General features: G+C 53.8%; 3 protein-coding genes and 1 long non-coding RNA gene across 8 annotated transcripts; 3 read left to right on the top strand and 1 right to left on the bottom strand.

Moving 5' to 3' along the window:
• Window positions 1–1419: 1419 nt before the first annotated feature.
• Window positions 1420–9897, top strand: DHDH (dihydrodiol dehydrogenase). Its single transcript, XM_042917982.1, has 7 exons — window positions 1420–1904; window positions 2299–2410; window positions 2947–3110; window positions 5203–5455; window positions 8399–8523; window positions 9345–9498; window positions 9748–9897. Exons 1-7 carry the CDS (start codon window positions 1815–1817, stop codon window positions 9855–9857), a joined length of 1008 nt encoding a protein of 335 aa, XP_042773916.1. The 5' UTR covers window positions 1420–1814; the 3' UTR covers window positions 9858–9897.
• A 619-nt stretch (window positions 9898–10516) lies between these two features.
• LOC122207798 lies at window positions 10517–19073 on the bottom strand. 3 transcript variants are annotated; one of them, XR_006197011.1, is made up of 6 exons: window positions 18426–19073; window positions 17655–17739; window positions 17388–17483; window positions 15139–15236; window positions 10911–11104; window positions 10517–10669 (listed from the first exon to the last, which is right to left on the bottom strand). It is a non-coding gene; the product is annotated as an uncharacterized LOC122207798 (long non-coding RNA). The 3 variants fall into 3 exon arrangements; XR_006197010.1 differs by lacking the exons at window positions 10517–10669; window positions 10911–11104; window positions 15139–15236 and adding an exon at window positions 15366–15711 and having other exon boundaries at window positions 18426–19062; XR_006197012.1 differs by lacking the exons at window positions 10517–10669; window positions 10911–11104; window positions 15139–15236 and adding an exon at window positions 16055–16925 and having other exon boundaries at window positions 18426–19065.
• BAX (BCL2 associated X, apoptosis regulator) lies at window positions 13801–17624 on the top strand. 3 transcript variants are annotated; one of them, XM_042917984.1, is made up of 6 exons: window positions 13801–13976; window positions 14554–14605; window positions 14696–14842; window positions 15243–15378; window positions 16846–16950; window positions 17398–17624. In XM_042917984.1, the coding sequence occupies exons 1-6, from the start codon at window positions 13943–13945 to the stop codon at window positions 17500–17502; spliced, it is 579 nt and encodes a 192-aa protein (XP_042773918.1). In that variant the 5' UTR covers window positions 13801–13942; the 3' UTR covers window positions 17503–17624. The 3 variants fall into 3 exon arrangements, with proteins under 3 accessions (XP_042773918.1, XP_042773919.1, XP_042773917.1); XM_042917985.1 differs by lacking the exon at window positions 14554–14605 and having other exon boundaries at window positions 13810–13976; window positions 17398–17622; XM_042917983.1 differs by lacking the exon at window positions 13801–13976 and having other exon boundaries at window positions 14004–14605; window positions 17398–17621.
• Window positions 19074–20266: 1193 nt separating the features above from the next.
• On the top strand, window positions 20267–21750 carry FTL (ferritin light chain). Its single transcript, XM_042917986.1, has 4 exons — window positions 20267–20598; window positions 20769–20915; window positions 21187–21312; window positions 21429–21750. The coding sequence occupies exons 1-4, from the start codon at window positions 20497–20499 to the stop codon at window positions 21579–21581; spliced, it is 528 nt and encodes a 175-aa protein (XP_042773920.1). The 5' UTR covers window positions 20267–20496; the 3' UTR covers window positions 21582–21750.
• Window positions 21751–21822: the final 72 nt, after the last annotated feature.

Below are 21822 nucleotides of genomic sequence, written 5' to 3'. Positions count from 1 at the left end.
TGTGAATATTCCAGTATCCATTACTACAATCAGGATACAGAAATGTTTCATCCCTACAAGGGACACTCCCTCCTGTTACCCGCTACGAACAGCACGCTTCCCCAAACTTTAACCCCTTGACACCGCTGGTCTGTTCTCTCTCACCATTGTTACCAGATAGAGAATAGGTTCCAAACTCAGGTTCGGCCGCTCGCTGCTGCAAAACCAATACTCGATACACAAGTGATGGTGGGAAAGGGAAGTTTTTTATTCAGGAAGCAGGCAACCTGGGAAGCTGGTGGACTCATGTCTCAAAGACCATCTTCCCCATATTTTTTTTTCTTTTTCATCACAGCAGTGATCTCGCGTACTCAGTGCGATCCATTAATATTTTTATTCAGCAGTTTGTGTGTACTTGGAACCTCTGAGCCTGTGGAAGTCAGATCTTAATTGAATGTCGACAAGGCAAGAGAAGTGGACGGATTTGCTGTGGGTAAAGTTGGCCAGTCTCTGCCAGTTGACTTGAAGAATATAATTTACTACAGTTTGCAGCAGGTAGATGCCATTGAGGCTCCAAGAGGGAAAGCAATTGTACAAAGCAATACAGTCAGGCAGTGGCAAGAAGGGGCTGGGAACCCATCAGCCTGGCTCCAGGGTTCCTAAGAAGCAGTATAGCCTGGTTTCTAAAACTATAGTCTTGGGGCGCCTGGGTGGCTCAGTTGGTTGGGCGTCCAATTTTGGCTCAGGTCATGATCTTGCGGTTCTTGAGTTCGAGCCCCACATTGGGCTCTCTGCTGTCAGCTTGGAGCTCACTTCGGGTTCTCTTTCTCTCTGCCCCTCTCCCATGCGTTCTCTCTCTCTCTCTCAAAAATAAGCTATGATCTTTGGAAGCAGCCAATTTGCAAGCCCTCATATCCCATGGCTCTCTGGGGCTGCTTCTCCCTCTGTAAACAGGGAGCAGTAGAACGTAGTTTGCAGACCTGTGGTGAGAAATTAGAAATGAAGTAAGGGGCACCTGGGTGGCTCAGTCGGTTGAGCATCTGACTCTTGATTTGGGCTCAGGTCTTGATCTCCGACTTTGTGAAATCCAAACCTGCTTCCGGCTCTGCACTGACAGCGTGGAGCCTGCTTGGGATTCTCTCTCTCCCTTTCTGCTCCTACCCAGCTCGCTTACCCTATCTCTCTCTAAATAAATACATTAACTTTTTTTTTTTTTTTTTTAAATGACGAAAGTAAAGCGTGGAGCTGGGGGCCTGCGCCACGACATGTGTTCTGGAAACATTAGTGGTTCTTATCTTTTCTATTACTATCTTGTCCCTCCCTCTGAACAATTTCTAAGGGCGGGCAGCTTTCTTAGCAAAACAGTTGGGAGAAGGAGGAATAGGGACAGCCCCTAAGGGTGGAAGGTTGACAAGAAAAAAAGCCCTTCTTGGGGCGCTTGGCTGTCCCAGTCCATAGATCATGAGACTCTTGATCCCTGGGCCCTATATCTGGTATAGAGTTTACACAAGCAAAAAGAAAAAAAGCACCTCCCGTTATGTCAGGTGGTGAGAAGTCGCCCTCTGCAAGGTATGAAGCATTTCTGATCCCACCCCCTGCAAGGCGGAGCCAACGGGGCGCTCTTCCAATGGGGATGCTACATTTAAAAGACCTCCTCCTTTGCATTGGGACTGGAGGGGCGCGCAGGCCTAGTGGCCAATGAGAAGTGGCGTAGGGGCAATGGGGGAGGAGAAATGACCACGCCCCCCTGTGGGCGGGGTGTCAGGCTTTCAATTTGCACCAAGAGGCGGCTGGGCAACAAGAGGCGGTGCAGTTAGGGACTCAGCATTTTTGCGATGGCGCTGCGCTGGGGCATCGTGTCAGTCGGCCTTATCTCCAGCGACTTCACGACGGCGCTGCGGACGCTGCCTCGCTCCGAGCACCAGGTCCACACTCCCTCCGGAATCCTGTGGAAGAGCAGGCCGGGGAGCCGGGGCTCCTGGGTCTGAGGGAGGAGGGAGTTAGGGTTCCCTACTCTTTTCTCCACTTCTGTCCGAAACTGGAGTTTCGTCAAGTTTGGGAGGGTTTTGTTCTGAGCTACTGTGAAGAGAAGAAATTTAGGCACTAAGGTGTCAAATGATCGCTTGTCCCAGATCTCTCTTTCCCAGGACCCGTGTCCAGCCCCCCTCACCTCCTTCCCCAGGACCGTACCTCCCCGCCTCCGCCCTGGGGGATATAGTTTTTCTTACCCGGGGCCTTCTCCATCACCTCTCTCCCAGCCACCTGCCCCGCGCCTGCGCCTTCCCCAGTCCCTCTAGTCTGACCCTAGCGCCCCTCCAGGTGGTGGCGGTAGCAGCCCGCGACCTGAGCCGGGCGAAGGAATTTGCGCGGAAACATGACATCCCCAAGGCCTATGGGTCCTATGAGGAGCTGGCCAAAGACCCGAATGTGGGTGAGTGACAAGGGCCTCCGAGGCCCCCGCGGCGCTGCCTCTAGCTAGGCTGCTCCGTAGGATAAGCAAGGCTCTGCGGGATGGGCCAATCCCTGTGTGCTTCTGGAAGGATCTGGGGCTGGCAGGCAGAACTGTAAGAACGGGCTTGGTCTGGGATTAGCGGTCTGGTATGAAATTGCATTTAGGGACCAGTCCAGGAGGGGCTTGAGTTTCTAAGAGAGCCCTTTCAGGCTTTAAGTAAGCTCTGGGGCCAGGGCTGCTGTGTTCTGGAATGGCCTGGATGGAAAGGCAAGACGGTGTAGTTGCACAGCAGCCTGACCGGAGTTAAGCTGCCTCAGCTGGCATTGTCCTCTCCTGCTTGCCCTTCTCAGTGTCCTCATCTGTAAAACGGGCAAAATAATGGTATCTACCTCTTGGCGTAGAACTTCGCCCAAGGTCTTAGGATGTTGGGGGCGGGAGCACTACGTTGGGGGCGGGTCCCGGAAGTCCGGGGTGGGCAGGGCTTCTGATCTCTTGACCTCCTCCCTTCCAACTAGAGGTGGCCTACATTGGCACTCAGCATCCCCAGCACAAGGCCGCGGTGTTACTATGCCTGGCAGCGGGAAAGGCCGTCCTGTGTGAGAAGCCCATGGGCGTGAACGCTGCGGAAGTTCGAGAAATGGTTGCCGAAGCCCGGTCCCGAGGTCTCTTCCTTATGGAGGTGAGGGTGCGACCTTCCAGCCTCCAATGTAGCGCTTGTCGCCATTACTAAACGCCAGTGGACGTTTTTGGAAGAACACAAAGGCAGGGTTTGTCAAGAATTAAGTTGTCCACAAAGTGCACTGGGGTTGGGGTGTTTTCCCGGACGTGGCTGAGCGATGCCATGAAACCTACTAGCAACATCTATGAGGAGTGAGAGCCATTGCTTTTGGCAGTTAGCAAACATGGCAGCCTGAAAGATCTTTGCTCCGCTTTTCAAAGAGAGATGCCAGCCGTGAAAATGGCACAGAATAGCAATGGGCTTACTTTCGGTGGATTTCCAAGGATAGTGGTCAGAAGGCCGAGGGTACACCCACCAACTCTCAAGGTCAAACTGCCTTTGTTTTCGCCCTTATCAGACACGGCTACTTACCGGGGCCATTTGACTGCTTGCAGAATGCCAGTAATTAAGATGGCTGCCAAATGGCAATGGATAGCGCCAGCAGTTAAGATGGCCGCCAAATGATCTCCAGAAGCTATTTTCATGTTAAGGAGTCTCCTGGTTCTTAAATGCTACCTTGCTGTAGGTTCTGCCAGTAGTAGTAACGGCTGCCTCTTACCTCCCCAGGTTCTATCTAGCTGCCCTGTCCCCAGTATTGCTCCTAGTCTGCGAAGTTCCCTATGCCTCAGAAATAGTCAAGATTTGATAGGGTTACTCAGGGCTTCTGGTTCTCACTGTGCCTGGACAGTGCTAAGATTCTGAATTTATTGCTTCCTCATTTTTATTAGCACCTGATACATTTCAGATCCAACCCTAGGAGCCGGGGTTCATTAGGTGTGAGATACAGGCTCAGATTTCCACCAGCTGCAGATCTGCTAGGGTCACAGAAGTGGGCTCTCCCAATGCCCAGTTGCACGGACTTTCGTGGATACAGCACCGGGCGGTTGACACAGCACGGGGGCACCAGCCCAGTGTAGGGGATAGTCAAGGAAGTTTCGTGCAGGTAGGGGCTGACCTGAGCCTTAAAGGAAAAGTAAATTGCACAGGGAAATGGGTCAGAGAGGAAAAGCAGAGTTAAGACTTAAAGAGGACAAGAATGGGCAGATTTCACCTATGTAGTGTGAACTTGACCTTGGACAGACTTTGGAGTCAGAGGACTCTAGATTTCTCACCAGTTCCTAGCTCTGTGATCTTGGGCAAGTAATTTGACCCAACCGGGCCTCAGTTTTCTCGGCTATAAAAGGGACATATGATAGCTACCTGGCAGGGAGATTGAGAGGAATCATTATGCAAAGTATGTGTCTTGCCCCTAATACATACTCTGTAAATGGGAATTGATAATAGGCATTGGGGAGCCACGGGCAGGGGTGGGACAGGGGCAACTCTAGGAGAAGGAAAGATGCCTCTGGGGCCAGGTCGGGGGTGGTCCGAACCAGGGCGGGGGGGGGGGGGAGACTGTGTTATCAGTTTGCCATTACAATGTACTACCACAGACTGGGTGGCTTAAACAACAGAGATGTATTTCCTCCTACTTCTGGAGGCTAGAAGTCTAGAAGAAGTCAGGGGCTAGAAGATATCAGCACGGTTGGTTTTTCCTGAAGCCTCTCTCCTTGGCTCATTGATGGCTGTCTTCTCCTGTGTCTAAATGTGGCCTTCCCCATGTGTGTCGCTGTCCTAACCTCTTCCTGTTGGATTAGGGCCCACCGTGATGACCTCATTCCAACTTAATTACTTCTTTAAAACCTGGTCTCCGGATACATTCACCTTGGGAGGCCCTGGGGGGTTAGGACCTCAACATGAATTGGGTGGGGGGCACAGTTGAGTCTATAACATTGGGGGACTGGAGTAATGGTGCAGATGAGAAAAGATAAGGCTAGAGCTGCTCCTATGGGAATGGAGAGGCGAGGTGGAGCCAGGGAGAGTTAGGGGCACAACTTGGGGACTGATGGGTTGTGCAAGGAAGGGGAAGGGGTCTTGTTTGGATAGTGGGGAGGAGCGGGGACCCCCTCAAGATTGGGCTGCAGAAGGGAGAGGAACTGGTTGGTTAATTCCTGGGTCCTGACGCCCTTCCTTTCTTTTCAATGGTCTTGCTCTCTCCCTCTGTGGTGCGCAGGCCATCTGGACCCGCTTCTTTCCTGCTACCGAAGCTCTGAGGTCCACTCTGTCTCAGGGAACTCTGGGGGAACTCCGGGTGGCTCGGGCAGAATTTGGGAAGGACCTCACCCACATCACCCGGGCTGTAGACTGGGCCCAGGCTGGCGGTGGCCTACTGGACATCGGCATCTACTGTATCCAGTTCATCTCTATGGTCTTTGGTGGGCAGAAGCCAGAGAAGATTGTAGCCATGGGAAGGCGCCATGAAACAGGTACCGTCTATCCCGGACTATACAATGGTGGTAAGAGTCATCCTCTCTCGCCGGGAGCCCTGAGCCGGGAATAAGTCTCCTAGCCCATGAAAATCAGGTTAGACAGCTGGAGGAACTTTCTTCCTGACGTCAAAGAGGATCAGAGTTGAGAGTGTGGGCAGGCTCTGCACTGGGAATTGCTGTGTGATCTTAGCCGAGGGACTCAACGGCTCTGAGTCCTGGTTACTGGTCAAATGTCAACAATAGGGTGGTCGTAGGGGCGCCCGGCTGGCTCAGTCGGTAGAGCATGCAACTCTTGATCTCGAGGTCTTGAGCTTGAGACTCGTGTTGGGAGTGGAGAAGGAAGGAAGGGAGGAAGGAAGATAATACTAGGGTTGTCATAAAGAGTTCATTAATGAAGTCTTTTCAGCTAGCTGGTTTGGCCTCGTGCACGCTGTCGGTGCAACAAACAGAAGGCAGGACGCAGCGTGCAAGCATTTTTCAAACTTTCGTTTTGTCCCTTGTTTGCTACTGTTCCATGGCCCAACGTCACCTGATTTCAGAGGTGAGCCAATAGACTATACCTCCTGATGGAAGGAGCTACAAAGTCCTACTGTAGAGGGGCCCTCACAGGGTAAGGAGAGGAATTCTGTGGCCATCTTTGCATACAGTACCCCAGGAGGCAATGACTGACCAGGAAAATATATATGGGTGAAGGTCACACTCTAGAAAACCTCAGGCTAGTATCTGGCCAACTTTTAGACTAAATAGTAGCTCTAAAAACAGATTCTATTTATCAGGGCGCCTGGGTGGCTCAGTCAGTTAAGCGTCCAACTCTTGGTTTTGGCTCGGGTCATGATCTCACGGTTCGCGCGTTCAAACCCCATGTGGGGCTCTGTGCTGACAGTGTGAAGCTGCTTGGGATTCGCTCTCTCCCTTTCTCTCCACCCCTCCCCTGCTCAGGCTCTCTGTCTCTCTCAAAATAAATAAATAAAGTTAAACACAATAATTTAAAAATAAGGGTGCTTGGGTGGCTCCGTTGGTGAAGTGTCCGACTTCAGCTCAGGTCATGATCTCATGGCTCATGAGTTTGAGCCCCGCATCAGGCTCTGTGCTGACAGCTCAGAGCCTGGAGCCTGCTTCGGATTCTGCCTCTGTCTCTCTCTCTGTCCCTCCCCTGCTCGAGCACTATCTCTCTCTCTCTCTCTCTCTCCCTCTCTCTCTCTCTCAAATATAAACATTAAAAAAATTTTCTTGCAGAATTTATAAATAAATAAATAACAGATTCCATTTATCAAGTGCGTCTTCCACATTAGGGTTATTACAAGGATGATCCCCCTGAGCTAGATATATTATAGTTGCCCCCATTTTGCAGGTGAGGACACTTGAGTTGCAGACAGGGACAGTGACTTATCCAGGCTCACAGAGTCGATCCAGCATAAGGACTTGGGCTAATCTGCAACCAAAGAGAATTAGGTCAGTAGGTTCTTCCATCTATGGCGTGCGTGATGTGTTCCCGAACCAGGCTGCTACTCCGCAAGCTGTATTTAATTTTCAACTAATGCTTATGTAGCACTTACTGTAATCTAAATAGCATTCTAAGTGCTTTGTGCATTTTTTTTTAATTTTTTTTTTCAACGTTTTTTTTATTTATTTTTGGGACAGAGAGAGACAGAGCATGAACGGGGGAGGGTCAGAGAGAGAGGGAGACACAGAATCGGAAACAGGCTCCAGGCTCCGAGCCATCAGCCCAGAGCCTGACGCGGGGCTCGAACTCACGGACCGCGAGATCGTGACCTGGCTGAAGTCGGACGCTTAACCGACTGTGCCACCCAGGCACCCCAGTGCTTTGTGCATTTTACGTTATTTAATGTAATACCTGTAATAACTTGGATGAGACAGTTTCAATTATCCCCATTTTATTTAAAAAATTTTGGGGGCGCCTGGATGGCTCAGTCGGTTAAGCATCCGACTTCAGCTCAGGTCATGATCTCACAGTCTGTGAGTTCGAGCCCCGCGTCGGGCTCTGTGCTGACAGCTCGGAGCCTGGAGCCTGCTTCAGATTCTGTGTCTCCCTCTCCCTCTGCCCCTCCCCTGCTCATGCTCTGTCTCTCTCTGTCTCAAAAATAAATAAAAACTTCAAAAAATAAAATTTTTTATTTTTTTATTTTTTTTAAGTTTATTTATTTATTTTGAGACAGCGAGTAAGTGGGGGAGGGGCGGAGAGAGAGGGAGAGAGAGAGAGTCCCCAGCAGGCTCCACGCTGACGGTGTGGAGGCTCGAACTCACAATCTGTGAGATCATGACCTGAGCCAAAATCAAGAGTTGGACGCTTAACCGACTGAGCTACCCAGGTGCCCCCCTCTATTATCCCCATTTTATTTTATTTTTAAATATTTTTAAGTGTTTATTTTTGAGAGAGAGAGAGCGCGCACGCACATTGGTGGGGGAGGGGCAGAGAAAGAGAGAGAGAATCCAAAGCAGACTCCACGCTGTCAGCGCAAAGCCCTATGTGGGGCTTGAGCCCACGAACTGTGACGTCACGACCTGAGCCGAAGTCCCACGCTCAACCAACGGAGCCCCCCACGCGCCCCAATTATCCCCATTTTAGAGCCGAAGAAACGGATTCTCCCAAACCTATACAACGGGTATTTGCAGAGGATGATGTTGAGCCTCTGATACGTTAAGTCTCCGTCCCTCTCTTTTTCTTTTATTTTGCTAACAGCTTTCCTGAGATAGAATTCGCACACCGTGTAATTTATCCGTTCCAAATGTAGAATTCCATGGCGTTAGTATATCCACGCTTCACACAAGTGGAGCCTGACAGCAGGCCAACTTCTATGTCTGGCTTCTGTCACTTCGCCTGGTGCTTTTTCGCGGCTGCGTTAGAGACGAGACCTCTGGCCCAGGGCGCCCTAGGCAGGCTCTGAGGCCAGGCCTTCTCCCGTGCTGTGCCTTCCGCAGGTGTGGACGACACCGTCACTGTGCTCCTCCAGTATCCAGGAGGGGTCCACGGCAGCTTTACCTGCAGCATCACTGCTGAGCTCTCCAATGGGAACTCTGTGAGCGGTACCAAGGGCATGGCCCAGGTGAGGCGGGACTGGCCAAGCCAGTGGGACTGGTCCCAAGTGCTGGGAACTGGGAACCCCTGGCAACAGGAGTGGGCCCGCTCTGGTTGCTGGGGCTGGCTGTGGGCCGAAGCGGCCTTTTCCCCCAGCACTGCTGAGGAATCCATCCCCGACCACCAGGCTTTGGGATGGGTTTGGCTCTCCGGGCTCCTTCCTGACCGTGAACTTAGTCCGTCAGAAACCCTCAGGCCTGAGGAGAAACCGTTATCGACCGTGCTTAGAGGGCAGCTGTGGCCTTTGGGATTGCTTCCAGGACGGGATCTGCGCCTGACCAAAGAGCGGCTTCATTGGGCTTCGTGGGGCCCTGTCGCTAGAAAGAAATCCTGTTCTTAGAAGAAGAGTTTGGGCGTTGCCCCAGACTTGAACTGCAAAATTTGGACCTTGCCCTGGCCACATCTCTATTTCCAGTTTGGCCTAGACTTGGGTATGGAAATAATGGAGGCTTCCCAGGGCTCTGGGGCCAAAAACTCAAGTCACCTAGGAGATAAGAAGGTGCTGGATTATCTAAGTCTCCTCCTGGAAAAGGGGATTCACACACAGATAAGCTGTCTTCCCTGGGCCTAAGCATCAGGTGAGAGAGGGGTTTGCCCCGGGGGAGACGAACAGACAGGCTTCTAGTGGGACAGTCATGCTGTTGAACAAATCCCCCAGTGAGGGGGTAGGGGGGCAGGCCCTCCCGAGGTTGGAGGGTAACCAACCTCTAGCCGCCAGGTGTGAGAGGGAGGCCCCTAAGCATCATTAGGCTGGAGCCCCCCAGGCAGCCACCTCTTATCTGTCCCCAGATCCTCAGCCCCTGCTGGTGCCCAACAGAGCTGGTGGTGAAGGGAGAGCGTAAGGAGTTTGCGCTGCCCCCAGCCCCAGGCAAGGAGTTCAACTTTACACATGGAATGGGCATGACTTATGAGGCCAAGCATGTCCGGGAGTGCCTACGAAAGGGTAAGGATGTGGAGGAGGGGTGAGAGGGTGGCAGGGCGGAGAGAGGCAAGCCTGGTAGGGGAGTGGGCCACTCCTCACCCCTGGGCCACTCTCAATAGCAGTCTGGAACTACAACTCCCAGGATCCCCTGGGGGCATCCATCTGCACAACCCATGTATTACTTTTGTGCCCCATGGGATTCTGGGGATGGTAGTTCTTTCGATCTTTGAGGCGTGCATAGGAGGGGTCCCTAACCGTACTCTCCCCCAGGCCTGAAGGAAAGTCCTGTGATTCCCCTGGCGGAAAGTGAACTCCTGGCTGACATCCTTGAGGAAGCGAGGAAGGCCATTGGGGTCACCTTCCCGCAAGACAAATGCTGATGCGTGCCCCGAATAAATAAAGGCATGGTTCCCACAGAAATCTTAGCGATGGTGGTTTGGTGGGAGCTGGAGAAAGCCCGCCCATCAAAGGGGCCACTAGTGAGTAAATTTGGTGGAAGGATGTGGGGAAGGGGAGGAAGGCAGAGTCAGGACCACACTTCTCACAAGTTTTTGGAGCAGACACCTGTGGGCAGATCCTTGGTTTGCCTAGCATAGACTCTGTGACCTTGGGCAAGGAAGAGTGGGTGGGTAGGAGGTGTCCCCAACTGCCCTCTGCCGCAGCTCCTCCCTGCCCCCGTCTTCTCATCGGTGAAGAAGAGACATACTACCAACCACACTCTGGGGAGGAATAAATGCGATAGTATATGAACAGCCTCCAGCATCCAGTAGGTTCTCAAAAAATGTTAACTGATGGGGGCGCCTGAGTGGCTCAAGCAGTTGAGCGTCTGACTTCGGCTCAGGTCATGATCTCACAGCTGGTGGGTTCGAGCCCCACGTTGGGCCCTGTGCTGACAGCTCAGAGCCTGGAGCCTGTTTCGGATTCTGTGTCTCCCTCTTTCTCTGCCCCTCCCCCGCTCATGCTTTGTCTCTCTCTCTCTCTCTCTCTCTCTCTCAATAATGAATAAACGTTAAAAAAAAAAAAAAAAAAAAAAAAAAGCCCTAACACATAAACAACATACAGAACCTCGTGAAATTCACTGGCAACAACTAGTCACATGACCTTGGTGAGTCACAGAGAGTCCAGGAAGTTCAGTGCTGCCAGGTTCTAGAAGATTGAGATGGATACGTTGGGTTTGCACGAATGATTCTCACTGTGGGCACACGAGAGGGACTAGATGTCAATCAAATGCGTTTTCTATTCCAAGTCTCTTTATACATCATTCAGGTATCACTACATTGGCTTCAGCCCTCTGTTTGCTTGGTTTCAATCTTTTGTGTGGCAAACACTGCTAGATGTCCCTTCAATCATGGACGATAGGAAAGTTTTCACTGGACATGTGGCTGCCCAGCTAAAGACTACATTTCCCAGGCTCCCTTGCAACTAGGTCTTACCACGTGAATGGGTTCTGGCCAATGGGATGTGTGCAGCTTCTGAGTTACGGCCTTTTTTAGGCAAAGAGGATGGCCTCCCTTTCAGCCTCTCCCTTCTTGGGACTGGAGTAGAGCTGTGTCGGGCATTGGCGTGTCCTCTTCCCCCGCGAGATGGAAACCATGTGTTGCAGACGGTGGACCCACAAGCTAGAAGGCTAGAAGAAAAACACAATTATGGAGGTAGGCAGGCCTTGAGATCCGCAAGTTGGTGAACTGGAGAGCCAGGAGGGCCGATGTTTAGTTCCAGTCCGAGTCCAAAGGCCTGAGTACCAGGACAGCTGATGGTGTAGGTCTCATCAGAAGGCAGGCAGCTGGAAATGCAGGAAGGGCTGATGTTTCCGTGTGAGTCTGGATGCAGGAAAAAAAAGCCCATGTCCCAGGTCGAAGGCAATCAGGCAGAAAGAATTCTTTCTCCCTCTGAGGAGGATCGGCCTTTCATCTCACCGGATGGGCTCGCCCACAGCAGGGAGCCTAGTCTGCTTTACTAAGTCACCAATTTAAATGTGAATCGCACCCGAAACACCCGGAGAATGTTCGACCAGAATATCTGGGCGCCCTGTGGCCCAGTCAAGTTGACCAAGAAAATTAAGCAGGCAGTCCCTGACACCAGAAATTCACTCCCTGTTAATGTCACCGGGGATTGCATACTCTCTCGGACTGTTACACAAGAGGTCAATCAACTTCACTGTTATTTAAGCCACTCTTCCACTAGCCATTGCTAGAGCAGCTGAATGGATGTGCTGCTTCCCAGTTTCCAAAGATATGTCCTGTCCCTGCTTACTTCCCCCGTTAAGAGTTGGAGTCTGCTTGATCTCAGCTTAGGTCTCGATCTCAGGGTCAAGCCCTGCATTGGGCTCTGCGCTGGGCGTGGAGTCTACTTTAAAAAAAAAAAGAGAGAGAGAGAGAGAGTTGGAGTCTAGTTCCTCTTCCCTGAAAATGGAGGGTTCTCATGACTCACTCGTAACCCTTGCCACACGGATGCTCCATGACTTGCGAGGCTGGTGGGAAAGGCACTGCAATTTCTTCCTTGTTCACAGAAACACTTTTTAAAAAGTTTTTTTTTTAATGCTTACTTATTTTTGAGAGACAAAGACAGAGGTGGGGGAGGGGCAGACAGAGAGGGAGACACAGAATCCGAAGTAGGCTCCAGGCTCTGAGCTGTCAGCACAGAGCCCGACACTGGGCTCGAACTCATGAACCACGAGATCATGACCTGAGATGAAGTCGGACGCTTAACCCAGGCACCCTGAAGCTGCAGTGACTCCTGAGTTAACTTTGGAAATCACACTGTCATTTCCACAATACCCTACTGGCCACACTGGTTAGCCCTATTCAGTGTGGGAGGGCCCTACACAGGGGCATGCATATACCTGGGGACTAAAGTCATTGGGGACCATCTTGGAAGAGGGTTTCACCGTTCCAAAGTAGCATCCTTGTTATTATAAACAGTTTTGACTTCAGAACTAGCTAAAAAGTTTTCCGGGCCCCTGGGTGGCTCAGTTAGTTAAGCATCCCAACTCTTGATTTTGGCTCCGGTCAGCATTGCCAAGTTGTGGGATCAAGCCCTTCATGGAGCCTGCTTGAGATTCTCTCCCTCTCCCTCTGCCCCTCCCCCACTCGTGCTCTCCCCTTCTCAAAAAAATAAAATAAAAAGTTTTCTCCCTCCTGCTCAAAGGCTGCACTGTTGAGAGGTGGGCATCAAAAAAGCCCTTTCTTCTTTTCTCTGTAATTAAGGCAAAGGGAGGGCTCATTCATTGGGCGGAAATAACAGGCAAAGATAAAGCTAGCTTCAAAGTTAACAGGAAACACTTTCCCCCAAGGACATGCTTTCTTACAGAGAAACTTTGTTCCCTAGAATCCCCTCGTTCCCTCAGTAAAAATGAAACATCCCACTCTTGCCTGTAGGCATTTGAAACAGAGTAGCAGCCTCAATTTCCAATCCTGGTGCAGAGCCTCACATAACGGGTTTAGGGACCACTCCGTATCCAGATTCGCCTTGTAGTTTCCAAGGACACGAGCACCCGGTTCCTCTTCACAGTCTGCACCTGGTGTCTACCCTTCCTGCAGATCCTGTGAGAACTCTACCTTTTCCTTCGTCAAAATGCTCCATGGTTTCTCTCTTGTGTGGTCTCCGTCATCACAATGGGTCAATAAACTTGACTTTGTCACACTTATGTTCCTGGTGGTGTTAGGCTGATGTACTAGGACTCCTATAATCTTCTATTGCTATGGCTCCCAGCCACCCTTGGGACAGAGATCCCTTCTCTTGTATGCTCCCCCCACTTCATTATCTGACCCCGACCTATTTTCTAATCCGAATTCTCTTGTCCTCTTCTTTTAAGAGGAAATATCATTTCTACGCAGCAAAGTGCACACTGCATACGCATCCATGAATTTTTCAACATGTGTATCCCCGAGTAATCATCATCTCGATCAAGATACAGCATCTTCCAGGCACCCCGGGAGCCTGTCTTGGGGCCCCTCCCTGCTCATACCCTGCCAATCTGCTACCACAGGTTAGTTTTGCCATTTTTTGAACTTCATATTCCTCGTCACAAAAAACAGCTCACAGACTCTAATCGTCTAAAACGTCCTGTCTCAATGAGTGAGATTTTTGGCCTCCGATGTTGCTTCTGCCCTGGGAAGGTCTTAAAGTCACCTGAAACTTCCAAAAATACTGCATGAATGAATGAATGAATGAATGAAAGTTACAGCTGCCATTGAATGAGTGGCGGGTGGAAGGGCGCCACGACGGGGTCTTACCTGTAGGTGCAGATTAGACAGTCACGTGATAGGGGCCCCGGCCTCCCCATGCAGGTGAGGCAGGTGCTGTCACGTGACCCAACCGCCCTGCGGGGCGACAGCCCGCGGGCCGCCATTTTGCGGGGCGGTCACGTGAGAGCACGCACGTTCAGCGGGGCGCTCACGTGACCAGGGGCGTGCTGCGGCCGCCCGGGCGGACCCGGCGAGAGGCGGCGGCGGGAGCGGCGGTGATGGACGGGTCCGGGGAGCAGCCCAGAGGCGGGGGTGAGGCGGGAGGCAGACGGGCGGGAGGAGGGCGAGCCCCCTCGCCGGCCGGCCCCACGATCCCTCCTGCCGGTCTTGGGGCCGTGCGATCTCCAAGCACTCCGGGGCAGAAACTCCCGGATCGGGCGCTGCCAGCTTCCAGCCCCCTCCCTCCCCGGGGGTTCCCGGCTCTCTGGCCTCCGCGTCCCGATGCCTTTCTGCCTGGCGCTCTCGGACCCCCGAGAAGCTGGAGACCCCAGAATCCCAAGCCCCGGGGCAGGCCCGGGCTTGTCGCCGGCACCACTTCCTGGTGGGAGGGGCGGGTCTCTCCTCTGCCCCCTCAGGCCAGGGGTCTGGATGCATGAAGCGTTCCCTCTACCTCCTCCGCCGGAAGAACGCAGGATACTGGCCGAGGCTCCCTGCCTTTATCTCCACCAGGGACTCGGCTGCCCGGGCCCCTAGGCACTGTACCTACCAGGGACCCAGAAATGCACGACCCCCTAGTGTTGTCCTCCCTCAGAGATCATGAGCCACCCTAGTTCCCTGAATCCCCTAGGACCCAAGAGTCCAGGCACGTCTTCCCTCCTTTCTCCTCTAGGGCCCACCAGCTCTGAGCAGATCATGAAGACAGGGGCCCTTTTGCTTCAGGGGTGAGTCTGAGGTGTGATTATTGCCGAGCGGATTGGCGGAGTGATGCCCCATTCTGATTCTGCACCCTCCACACTCCATTCCCACTCTAGTTTCATCCAAGATCGGGCAGGGCGAATGGGGGGAGAGACACCCGAGCTGGCCCTGGAGCAGGTGCCCCAGGATGCGTCCACCAAGAAGCTGAGCGAGTGTCTCAAGCGCATCGGAGATGAACTGGACAGTAACATGGAATTGCAGAGGTGTGGCCCCTGGGCCCCAGGAATCCAGCCACTGGTCCCCTTCTCCGTCACATCCCCAGAGCCCTGGCTCTCAGGCCCCTCCTCCCCTGGGCCTGGAGTTCAGATCCACAGTCTGCTACTCCCTCAGACCCCGGCGTCCCGGGCCCCACCACTCTACCCGGCTCCCTGGCTGAGAAGCCCACCCTTCCTCTAGGATACTGACACCCTCCCTCAGGGAGTCATTTTCCCCACTTTCCTGAATGTCCATCGCGTCCCTTTCCCCCGTGTTGGCCCGTTCTTTTTCACGACAGCCTAACTTGGGCCTCGGCATCCTTGTCTTTGGTGTGAGGGGAATCCCAGAGTCTCCCCCACGCCCTGCCTGGTCGTCCCTCGGCAGCACTGGCTTTCCTCTTTCCTGCAGGATGATCGCAGCTGTGGACACAGACTCCCCCCGCGAGGTCTTTTTCCGAGTGGCAGCGGAGATGTTTTCCGATGGCAACTTCAACTGGGGCCGGGTCGTTGCCCTCTTCTACTTTGCCAGCAAACTGGTGCTCAAGGTGGGCGGCTGCTGGGCAGTGAGCCCCCAGGGATGCTCCGCTCAGACCCGGGAGGACCTGGGAGTCGTGAGGCCAACCCCTGTGGCAGCCCACTAAGCGCAAAGGGAATGGAGAGGGCTACGGGCTGGTTTGTTGGCTCCTTCAGTTACTCGTGCAGCAGACATTTATTGGGCCTACTATGTGCCCGACCCAAGAAGCGGCACCCAACAAAGCAGGCTAGGTCCCTGCTCTCGTGGAGCCCACGATGTCTGATGAGTGTGGTGATGTAATTGTGCAAAGTGGTCGGGAAAGACTTCTGAGAGGGGATGACCTCAAAGCCAAAGTCGCAGCGATCTGTGAAGATTGGGGAAAAGGCATCTGATAGCGGCCCCGGCAAGTGCAAAGGGCCTGAGGCAGGACCAAGGCTGATGCATTGAGGGCAGGGAGGAGGGGGAATGGGTGGGAAATGAGGGCAGATTGTGAGGGGTCCGCTGGGCCACTGCAAGGATGTTAGCTTTGCTCTGAGTGAGATGCGAGTGACTGGGTGGTTAGAAACAGGAGAGTGGGGTGACCTGACTTGTAAATCTAAAGGACTGTTCTAGCAAGCAAAATGTTAATTGTACAATCTAGGCTCCAGGTATGTGGCTATGCACTGTAAAATTCTTTGAACTTTTCTATCAGAAGTTTGTCACGATAAAATATGGGGGAAGCAGAAGCCCGACAATTTTTTTCTGGCCATTGTGGGTAGAAAAGAAAGATTATGGGGCAAAACCTGGGAAATGTGGGAAGGGGGCACCTATAATAGTCCTGCTGAATGATGACTAACCTGGACTCTGGTGGTCGCAGTGGAGGGGGGGGGGAGCAGATTTCTTAATGTGTTTGCCAGATTAATGATGGGGCTTGAATGTTGGATATGAGGTGGACAACAGGGAAGAGACAGCCAGATAGAGGGTGGGAAAGGGAAGTTCAGGTTGTTGGAGAGTCATGGGCAGGGGGGGATGGCTAGTCCTACCTAATGTGAAGGTCAGAAAACCCCTCTCTGGAGAATGACTTCAGACCTGACATTAGAGCTTTGAGGGAGGAGTAAAAATTTGCTTGGTTAAAGCCTGTTTAGGTAGAAGAATCAGCATGTGCAAAGGTCCTGAGGCAGGGAAGAGTTGGTGGGAATGAAGATGTGGAAGAAGGTAAATGAGACACAGAAAAGAAGTGGAAAAATGGAATGCGATCAAGTCAGAGCCTTCATACAGGGCCTTGTGGGCTGAGCTATGCCTTTTGGTCTTTACCACCTGGGGAGCCATGGAAGGTATGTGAGCAGGGCAGTTGACAGTAAAAAGATCCAGTTAACAATTTACGAAGCTTGTTCTGATTATGAGTGGAAAAGAGACCGCAGTGGGGCAGGAGGGGAGGCAGAGATGAGAAAGGCGTCGGGCCACTGTCCCGACAGGGAGGACAAGGCTCAACCCCTAAGGCCTATTCCACTCCCTGCAGGCCCTGTGTACCAAGGTGCCCGAGCTGATCCGGACCATCATGGGCTGGACACTGGACTTCCTTCGAGAGCGGCTGCTGGGCTGGATCCAGGACCAGGGTGGTTGGGTGAGGCCCCTAACCTCCCCCCACCCCTACTACTCTGAGACCCCTGAGTCCTCCTGAGCCCAACACAGTGTTGTCCTCCCTGACTCTGGATCATCAGATGGGGTCTATAATGCATTTCCTCACACGTCTGATCAATTCCTGGCTCATCTGGTCGCCCCTGACCTCTCGGTGACCCCATGACCTCTCGGTGACCCCTGACCTCTCGGTGACCCCTGACCTAACTAGTATCTCCTATTCTCCCTGGTGCCTCCACTTCCCCTGGAATCCGTCAAGTTTTTTGATAACCCTACGACCCCAACTCTTTAGTATCCATTAATCTTAGGCTTTTACCCCCACTCACGCCCTTTGACCTCTCCCAGGCCCCTCTCCCTCCCTGATTCCTCACATGCTGGCTCAGGGGCTCCCCCTTGGCCCAGCTGCTGAAGTGACTCATGTACCTGTCTGCAGGACGGCCTCCTCTCCTACTTTGGGACACCCACGTGGCAGACAGTGACCATCTTTGTGGCCGGAGTGCTGACTGCGTCACTCACCATCTGGAAAAAGATGGGCTGAGGCCACCAGCTGCCTTGGACTGTGTCTTTTCTGCATAAATTATGGCATTTTTCCGGGAGGGGTGGGAATTGGGGGCCATGGGCATTTTTCTTACTTTTGTAATTATTGGGGGGGGGGTGTGGGGGAGGAGAGGTCTGGTGGGGGCAATAAACCTCTTTCAGGCCACACTTCGGAGTCTGAGTCACTGAGCCCTCTCCCTGGCTGTCACAGGAGACCAGACTTCACGTGCCGGCAAATCTGTTGAGGGAGCCCAGTGCCCTCTGGGTTAGTGAGGGATTAGGTCCCCGCTCTGCCCTCCAAAAGCCCACAACTGGGAGGGGACCGAAGATCACTTGCGTTGAGGTCTATGGTGGTGCTGTGTTCCAGGCAGCAGTGGGCAAGACCTCAGACAGGCAGTGGAGTCCAGGCTGTAGGACAGGGCAGCAGGCCCTGGAGAACTAGGCCTCGGAAGCTTCCACCATATGGGACCAGAGGAAGTCGCACACTTAGGTGGCGAATGGGGCGGGGCGGGGGGGGGTGGCAGGAGTCAGTGGACCAGGAGAGGGCTCTAGAGCCCTGTGGGGAAGCTACCCGAGGTCAGAAGGCTGGGCCCAGAAGATCCAAGGGAGAGGTCAAGGCCTGAGCTTGTGCTGAGTGGCCGGAGAGGAGGGGACAAGGCTGGATGGGCTGGGGGGAGGGGGGGCCCCTCCCGGAGAACAGGCCCGGGTGCAGATACTGCAAAATGGCCTAGAAGATTGGACGCAGAAGAGGAAATCGGAGATTGAAATCACTTAGTCACAGCGTCTGTTGTCCCTTCTCTCTGGGTCTTTCTGTCCTCTTGTCTCTGGGCCTCTTCCCCCATCCCCTGTCTACCCCTCACCCCCAAGATCTGGGTCCTTCTTCAGATCATCTTTGTCTCCCCCCTTCCCTTCCTCTCCCTCTACCTGTGAGCATTTCCAAAGTCACCCCTCTCTGCAGGTGGGGCCTGGTGGAGGCTAAAGGTCTTTAGGCTGAGGTTTGAAATTTGGTGAATGAGTAACTCAGGCCCCATTGTGACTGTGTGCCTGGAGCACCTGCCCCTCCCCCATAGACTCTCCCCAGAGACACCAAGTCAGGGGAGAGCTGTCAGACAAGATAGTGAAGGGAGACTGAGTCACCGCCCAGAGAGGAGACAATATGGCCACAGGCCCGAGGAACTCGAAAAGACCGTAAGATGCAGAGACAAAGCACACTCGAGGTGGCACCCTGGGGGAGGGGGCCAGACTTGGATCCCAGCCAGGCCTAGTTCCCAGGGTCCCCGCCAGTCAGCAGCCTGGCAGGACACGAGGTCAGTCAGTGGCCCCACCCCGCCTCTGTGCCTGAGACCCTTACCGCTGAGTTCAGCATGACTCAGCACCGCTGCTCTCCTGGCCACTGGCCCAGGGGCCCCTTGAGGACCCCAGATACCAGCCCGGTCCAGCGTCCCCTTGGTCAGAGGACACCTTGCCTGGGCTGCTTGGAGCGGGCCCCCTCTGCAAAGCAGGCCTCAGTAGCTTTAGCTCCCCTGCTCAGCCTGCCTGCTACCTCCATTAGGGCACTGCAATAGGTTCAAGTTCCTGTCTTTGTCTCCCCCCCCCCCCCCCCCGGCCATCAACTAGGACGGGGAGCTCCTTGAGAGCAGGTCCTGGTTGAGCCAATCTGCTTCCAGACACCAGCCTGGAACTGACACACTTAAAAAAATGTCCATTGGTCAAAGACACAGCCCATCCACAGGTCCCCAGATCCTCCTTGGGTCCCTAGGATGCCGGGCTTCTCTTTGTGACTTTGAAGAAGCGCGTGTGAGGCAAGACAGGGACAAGAGAGACTGCTTCAGAGCCAAAGGGAATTTCAAGTCTGGCTGCCCTCAGAATAGTCTCCAGGAAATGCAGCCTCAGAGACACCCAAAGTTTGAGTGTCATTTCCCCAAGATATTCCAAGTGGCCCAATCTTTCAAAGGCTCCAAAGGGCTCTCCAAGTCCTCCTACCTCTTAGAAAAGCCCCTACTAGGCTTCCAGAAATATCCCTCTCCCCTGTTACCGGGGGGACTAAAGGGGGAGGATCCCAAGAACAACTGTCCGTTTAATCTTGAAGATCACTTCATGAGCCTCAAGACCCCCAACCCTCTTAGGGGAAGATTCCAGAAAATATGAACTTCCATTGTCAGCTCTAGGGCTACAGAAATTCCCAATCTTTTAGTGAACTCCAGGGCTCCAGGTCCCTCTCTCAACCCATCTATCAGAGAGATACCCCAAGATTCCAGAAGTATCTCACCGCACCGACTTCCAAACTTTGTAATGATCCAGAGACCCCTTATCTTCCAGAGCAACCCCCACTCATCTGGAGGTATCCACACCTCTGAGGAACCTCCAGGGCGCCAGAAAGATCCATGCTCTAAGGCAACCCCAGAATCCAATCTACTTTGCTGAGACACTCCCAAGACCCCAGAATCATAATTTTCCAGGGCTCCCAGTGTCCCCCTTAATCTTCCACCCACCGGAGAGACCCCCCCCCCACACACACAATCCCCTGACTGTCCAGAACTAGCCCCAGGACCCTTGCACCCCGTAACCTCCCCACCCCCACTTCCCCATTTCACAACAGCCTCGCGCACTGGCGCGTGACTTCCCCACCTCTGGGCGGGGGTCTGGGACTCCTATCAACTCGGATTGGTCAAGCGCGGGCTCCAAGCCCCGCCTCCCGACACCGCAGATTGGCCGACCGCTGTCCCTGAGCGCCCCACCTCCGCGGCCCCGCGCGCTATAAAAGAAGCCGCCCTGGCCACGGCCTTTTGCAGTGCGCCCGGCGGTCCTGCGGATCTGTCTCTTGCTTCAACAGTGTTTGGACGGAACAGACCCAGGGACGCGCCTTCTACCTGCCTCCGACCACCCTCCAACCTTTTTTCCAGTCGCCACCTTCGGAGCCATCTTCTTGCCCATCCTCGCCTCCGGGACCAGCCAACACCCGATTTTGAACTTAGCTCCTCATCACCAACCAACCATGAGCTCCCAGATTCGTCAGAATTATTCCACCGAGGTGGAGGCCGCCGTCAACCGCCTGGTCAACATGCATCTGCGGGCCTCCTACACCTACCTCTCTCTGGTGAGGGTCCCCAGGACGCCCCCAGCCCAAGTTTCCCCCAAGTGCGCACCTCTGGCCCTCTGCGCACGCGCTGGCTTTCTTTGTCCCGTTGGGTAGTCGGGGGGCGGAGTCGGGGCGCCTGGCCGGCCTTTCTGCCCTGTAACCCGTGTTCGCGCCATCTCTTCCCGCAGGGCTTCTATTTCGACCGTGACGATGTGGCTCTGGAGGGCGTGGGCCACTTCTTCCGCGAGTTGGCTGAGGAGAAGCGGGAGGGCGCCGAGCGCCTCTTGAAGATGCAAAACCAGCGCGGCGGCCGCGCCCTCTTCCTGGACGTGCAGGTAAATAGTGCGCGGGCGGCGGACTACATATCCCAGCAGCCCGCGCGCGCGCGTAGCGGTTTAGGCACCGCGTGGGCTTCTGGGCGATTGTGTTCGCTTTTGTGCTGCTCAAAATGGAGGCGCCCCCGGGTTCCCGAAGCCGCAGCTGTCCACGCCGCAACGTGGTGTCGTCGCATGGGTGGTTGTGGCCGACTGGGGGTGATAGGATGCGAGATCTTAGACGGCTTTGCCACGTATGTAGCGAGTCCTGAGCCCTCTGTCATCTGTACAGAAGCCGTCCCAAGATGAGTGGGGTAAAACCCTGGACGCCATGGAAGCCGCCCTGCTTCTGGAGAAGAACTTGAACCAGGGCCTTTTGGATCTGCATGCCCTGGGTTCTGCCCGCGCAGACCCCCATGTGAGTACCCCCTTCATCCACATGTAATGGGGCCAATTTCCTTTCGAGCCTCGTTTCCCCCTCCGTCGCACCGTTAGTGTGTAACTGACCATATTTTCTCCTGTCCTGTCCCTCAGCTCTGTGACTTCCTGGAGAATCACTTTCTAGATGAGGAGGTGAAACTCATTAAGAAGATGGGCGACCATCTGACTAATCTCCGCAGGCTGTCCGGCCCCCAGGCCGAGCTGGGCGAGTATCTCTTCGAAAGACTCACCCTCAAGCACGACTAGAAGTCTCTGGAGCCCAGCAGCCTTCGAGAGGGTCCCTCTGGCATTCCCCCCAGATGTCAGGGCTTGTGCCTGAGTCTCTCCTTGCAGCCACTAGGCAGCTTTTTAACCAACCTGGAGCCTTCTCCCAAGCCGTGGACCAAATGAAAACAATAAAGCTTTTTTGCAGCAACCGGTGGTTTTGGGTGTGTGTGATACGAGGTGGTACCGATTTTCGATTTTCGCAAGGCTTCTAGCTGTTCCG

This window comes from Panthera leo, chromosome E2 (genome assembly GCF_018350215.1).
Source record: "Panthera leo isolate Ple1 chromosome E2, P.leo_Ple1_pat1.1, whole genome shotgun sequence".
Classification (NCBI taxonomy): domain Eukaryota; kingdom Metazoa; phylum Chordata; class Mammalia; order Carnivora; family Felidae; genus Panthera; species Panthera leo.
The sequence above is the reverse complement of the archived record's forward strand: the minus strand, read 5'-3'. Positions and strand labels throughout refer to the sequence as shown.

What these genes read in the sequence shown, in the direction of transcription:
- FTL (XM_042917986.1), top strand. Translation starts at nt 20,497, where the DNA reads ATGAGCTCCCAGATTCGTCAGAATTATTCCACCGAGGTGGAGGCCGCC. An exon ending in CCCTCTTCCTGGACGTGCAG is followed by an intron (nt 20,916 to 21,186) that starts GTAAATAGTGCG and finishes TCATCTGTACAG; the next exon opens with AAGCCGTCCCAAGATGAGTG. An exon ending in CTGCCCGCGCAGACCCCCAT is followed by an intron (nt 21,313 to 21,428) that starts GTGAGTACCCCC and finishes CCTGTCCCTCAG; the next exon opens with CTCTGTGACTTCCTGGAGAA.
- DHDH (XM_042917982.1), top strand. Translation starts at nt 1,815, where the DNA reads ATGGCGCTGCGCTGGGGCATCGTGTCAGTCGGCCTTATCTCCAGCGAC. An exon ending in GAGGTCTCTTCCTTATGGAG is followed by an intron (nt 3,111 to 5,202) that starts GTGAGGGTGCGA and finishes TGTGGTGCGCAG; the next exon opens with GCCATCTGGACCCGCTTCTT. An exon ending in GTACCAAGGGCATGGCCCAG is followed by an intron (nt 8,524 to 9,344) that starts GTGAGGCGGGAC and finishes ATCTGTCCCCAG; the next exon opens with ATCCTCAGCCCCTGCTGGTG.
- BAX (XM_042917983.1), top strand. Translation starts at nt 14,481, where the DNA reads ATGAGCCACCCTAGTTCCCTGAATCCCCTAGGACCCAAGAGTCCAGGC. An exon ending in GGGGCCCTTTTGCTTCAGGG is followed by an intron (nt 14,606 to 14,695) that starts GTGAGTCTGAGG and finishes TTCCCACTCTAG; the next exon opens with TTTCATCCAAGATCGGGCAG. An exon ending in TCCAGGACCAGGGTGGTTGG is followed by an intron (nt 16,951 to 17,397) that starts GTGAGGCCCCTA and finishes ACCTGTCTGCAG; the next exon opens with GACGGCCTCCTCTCCTACTT.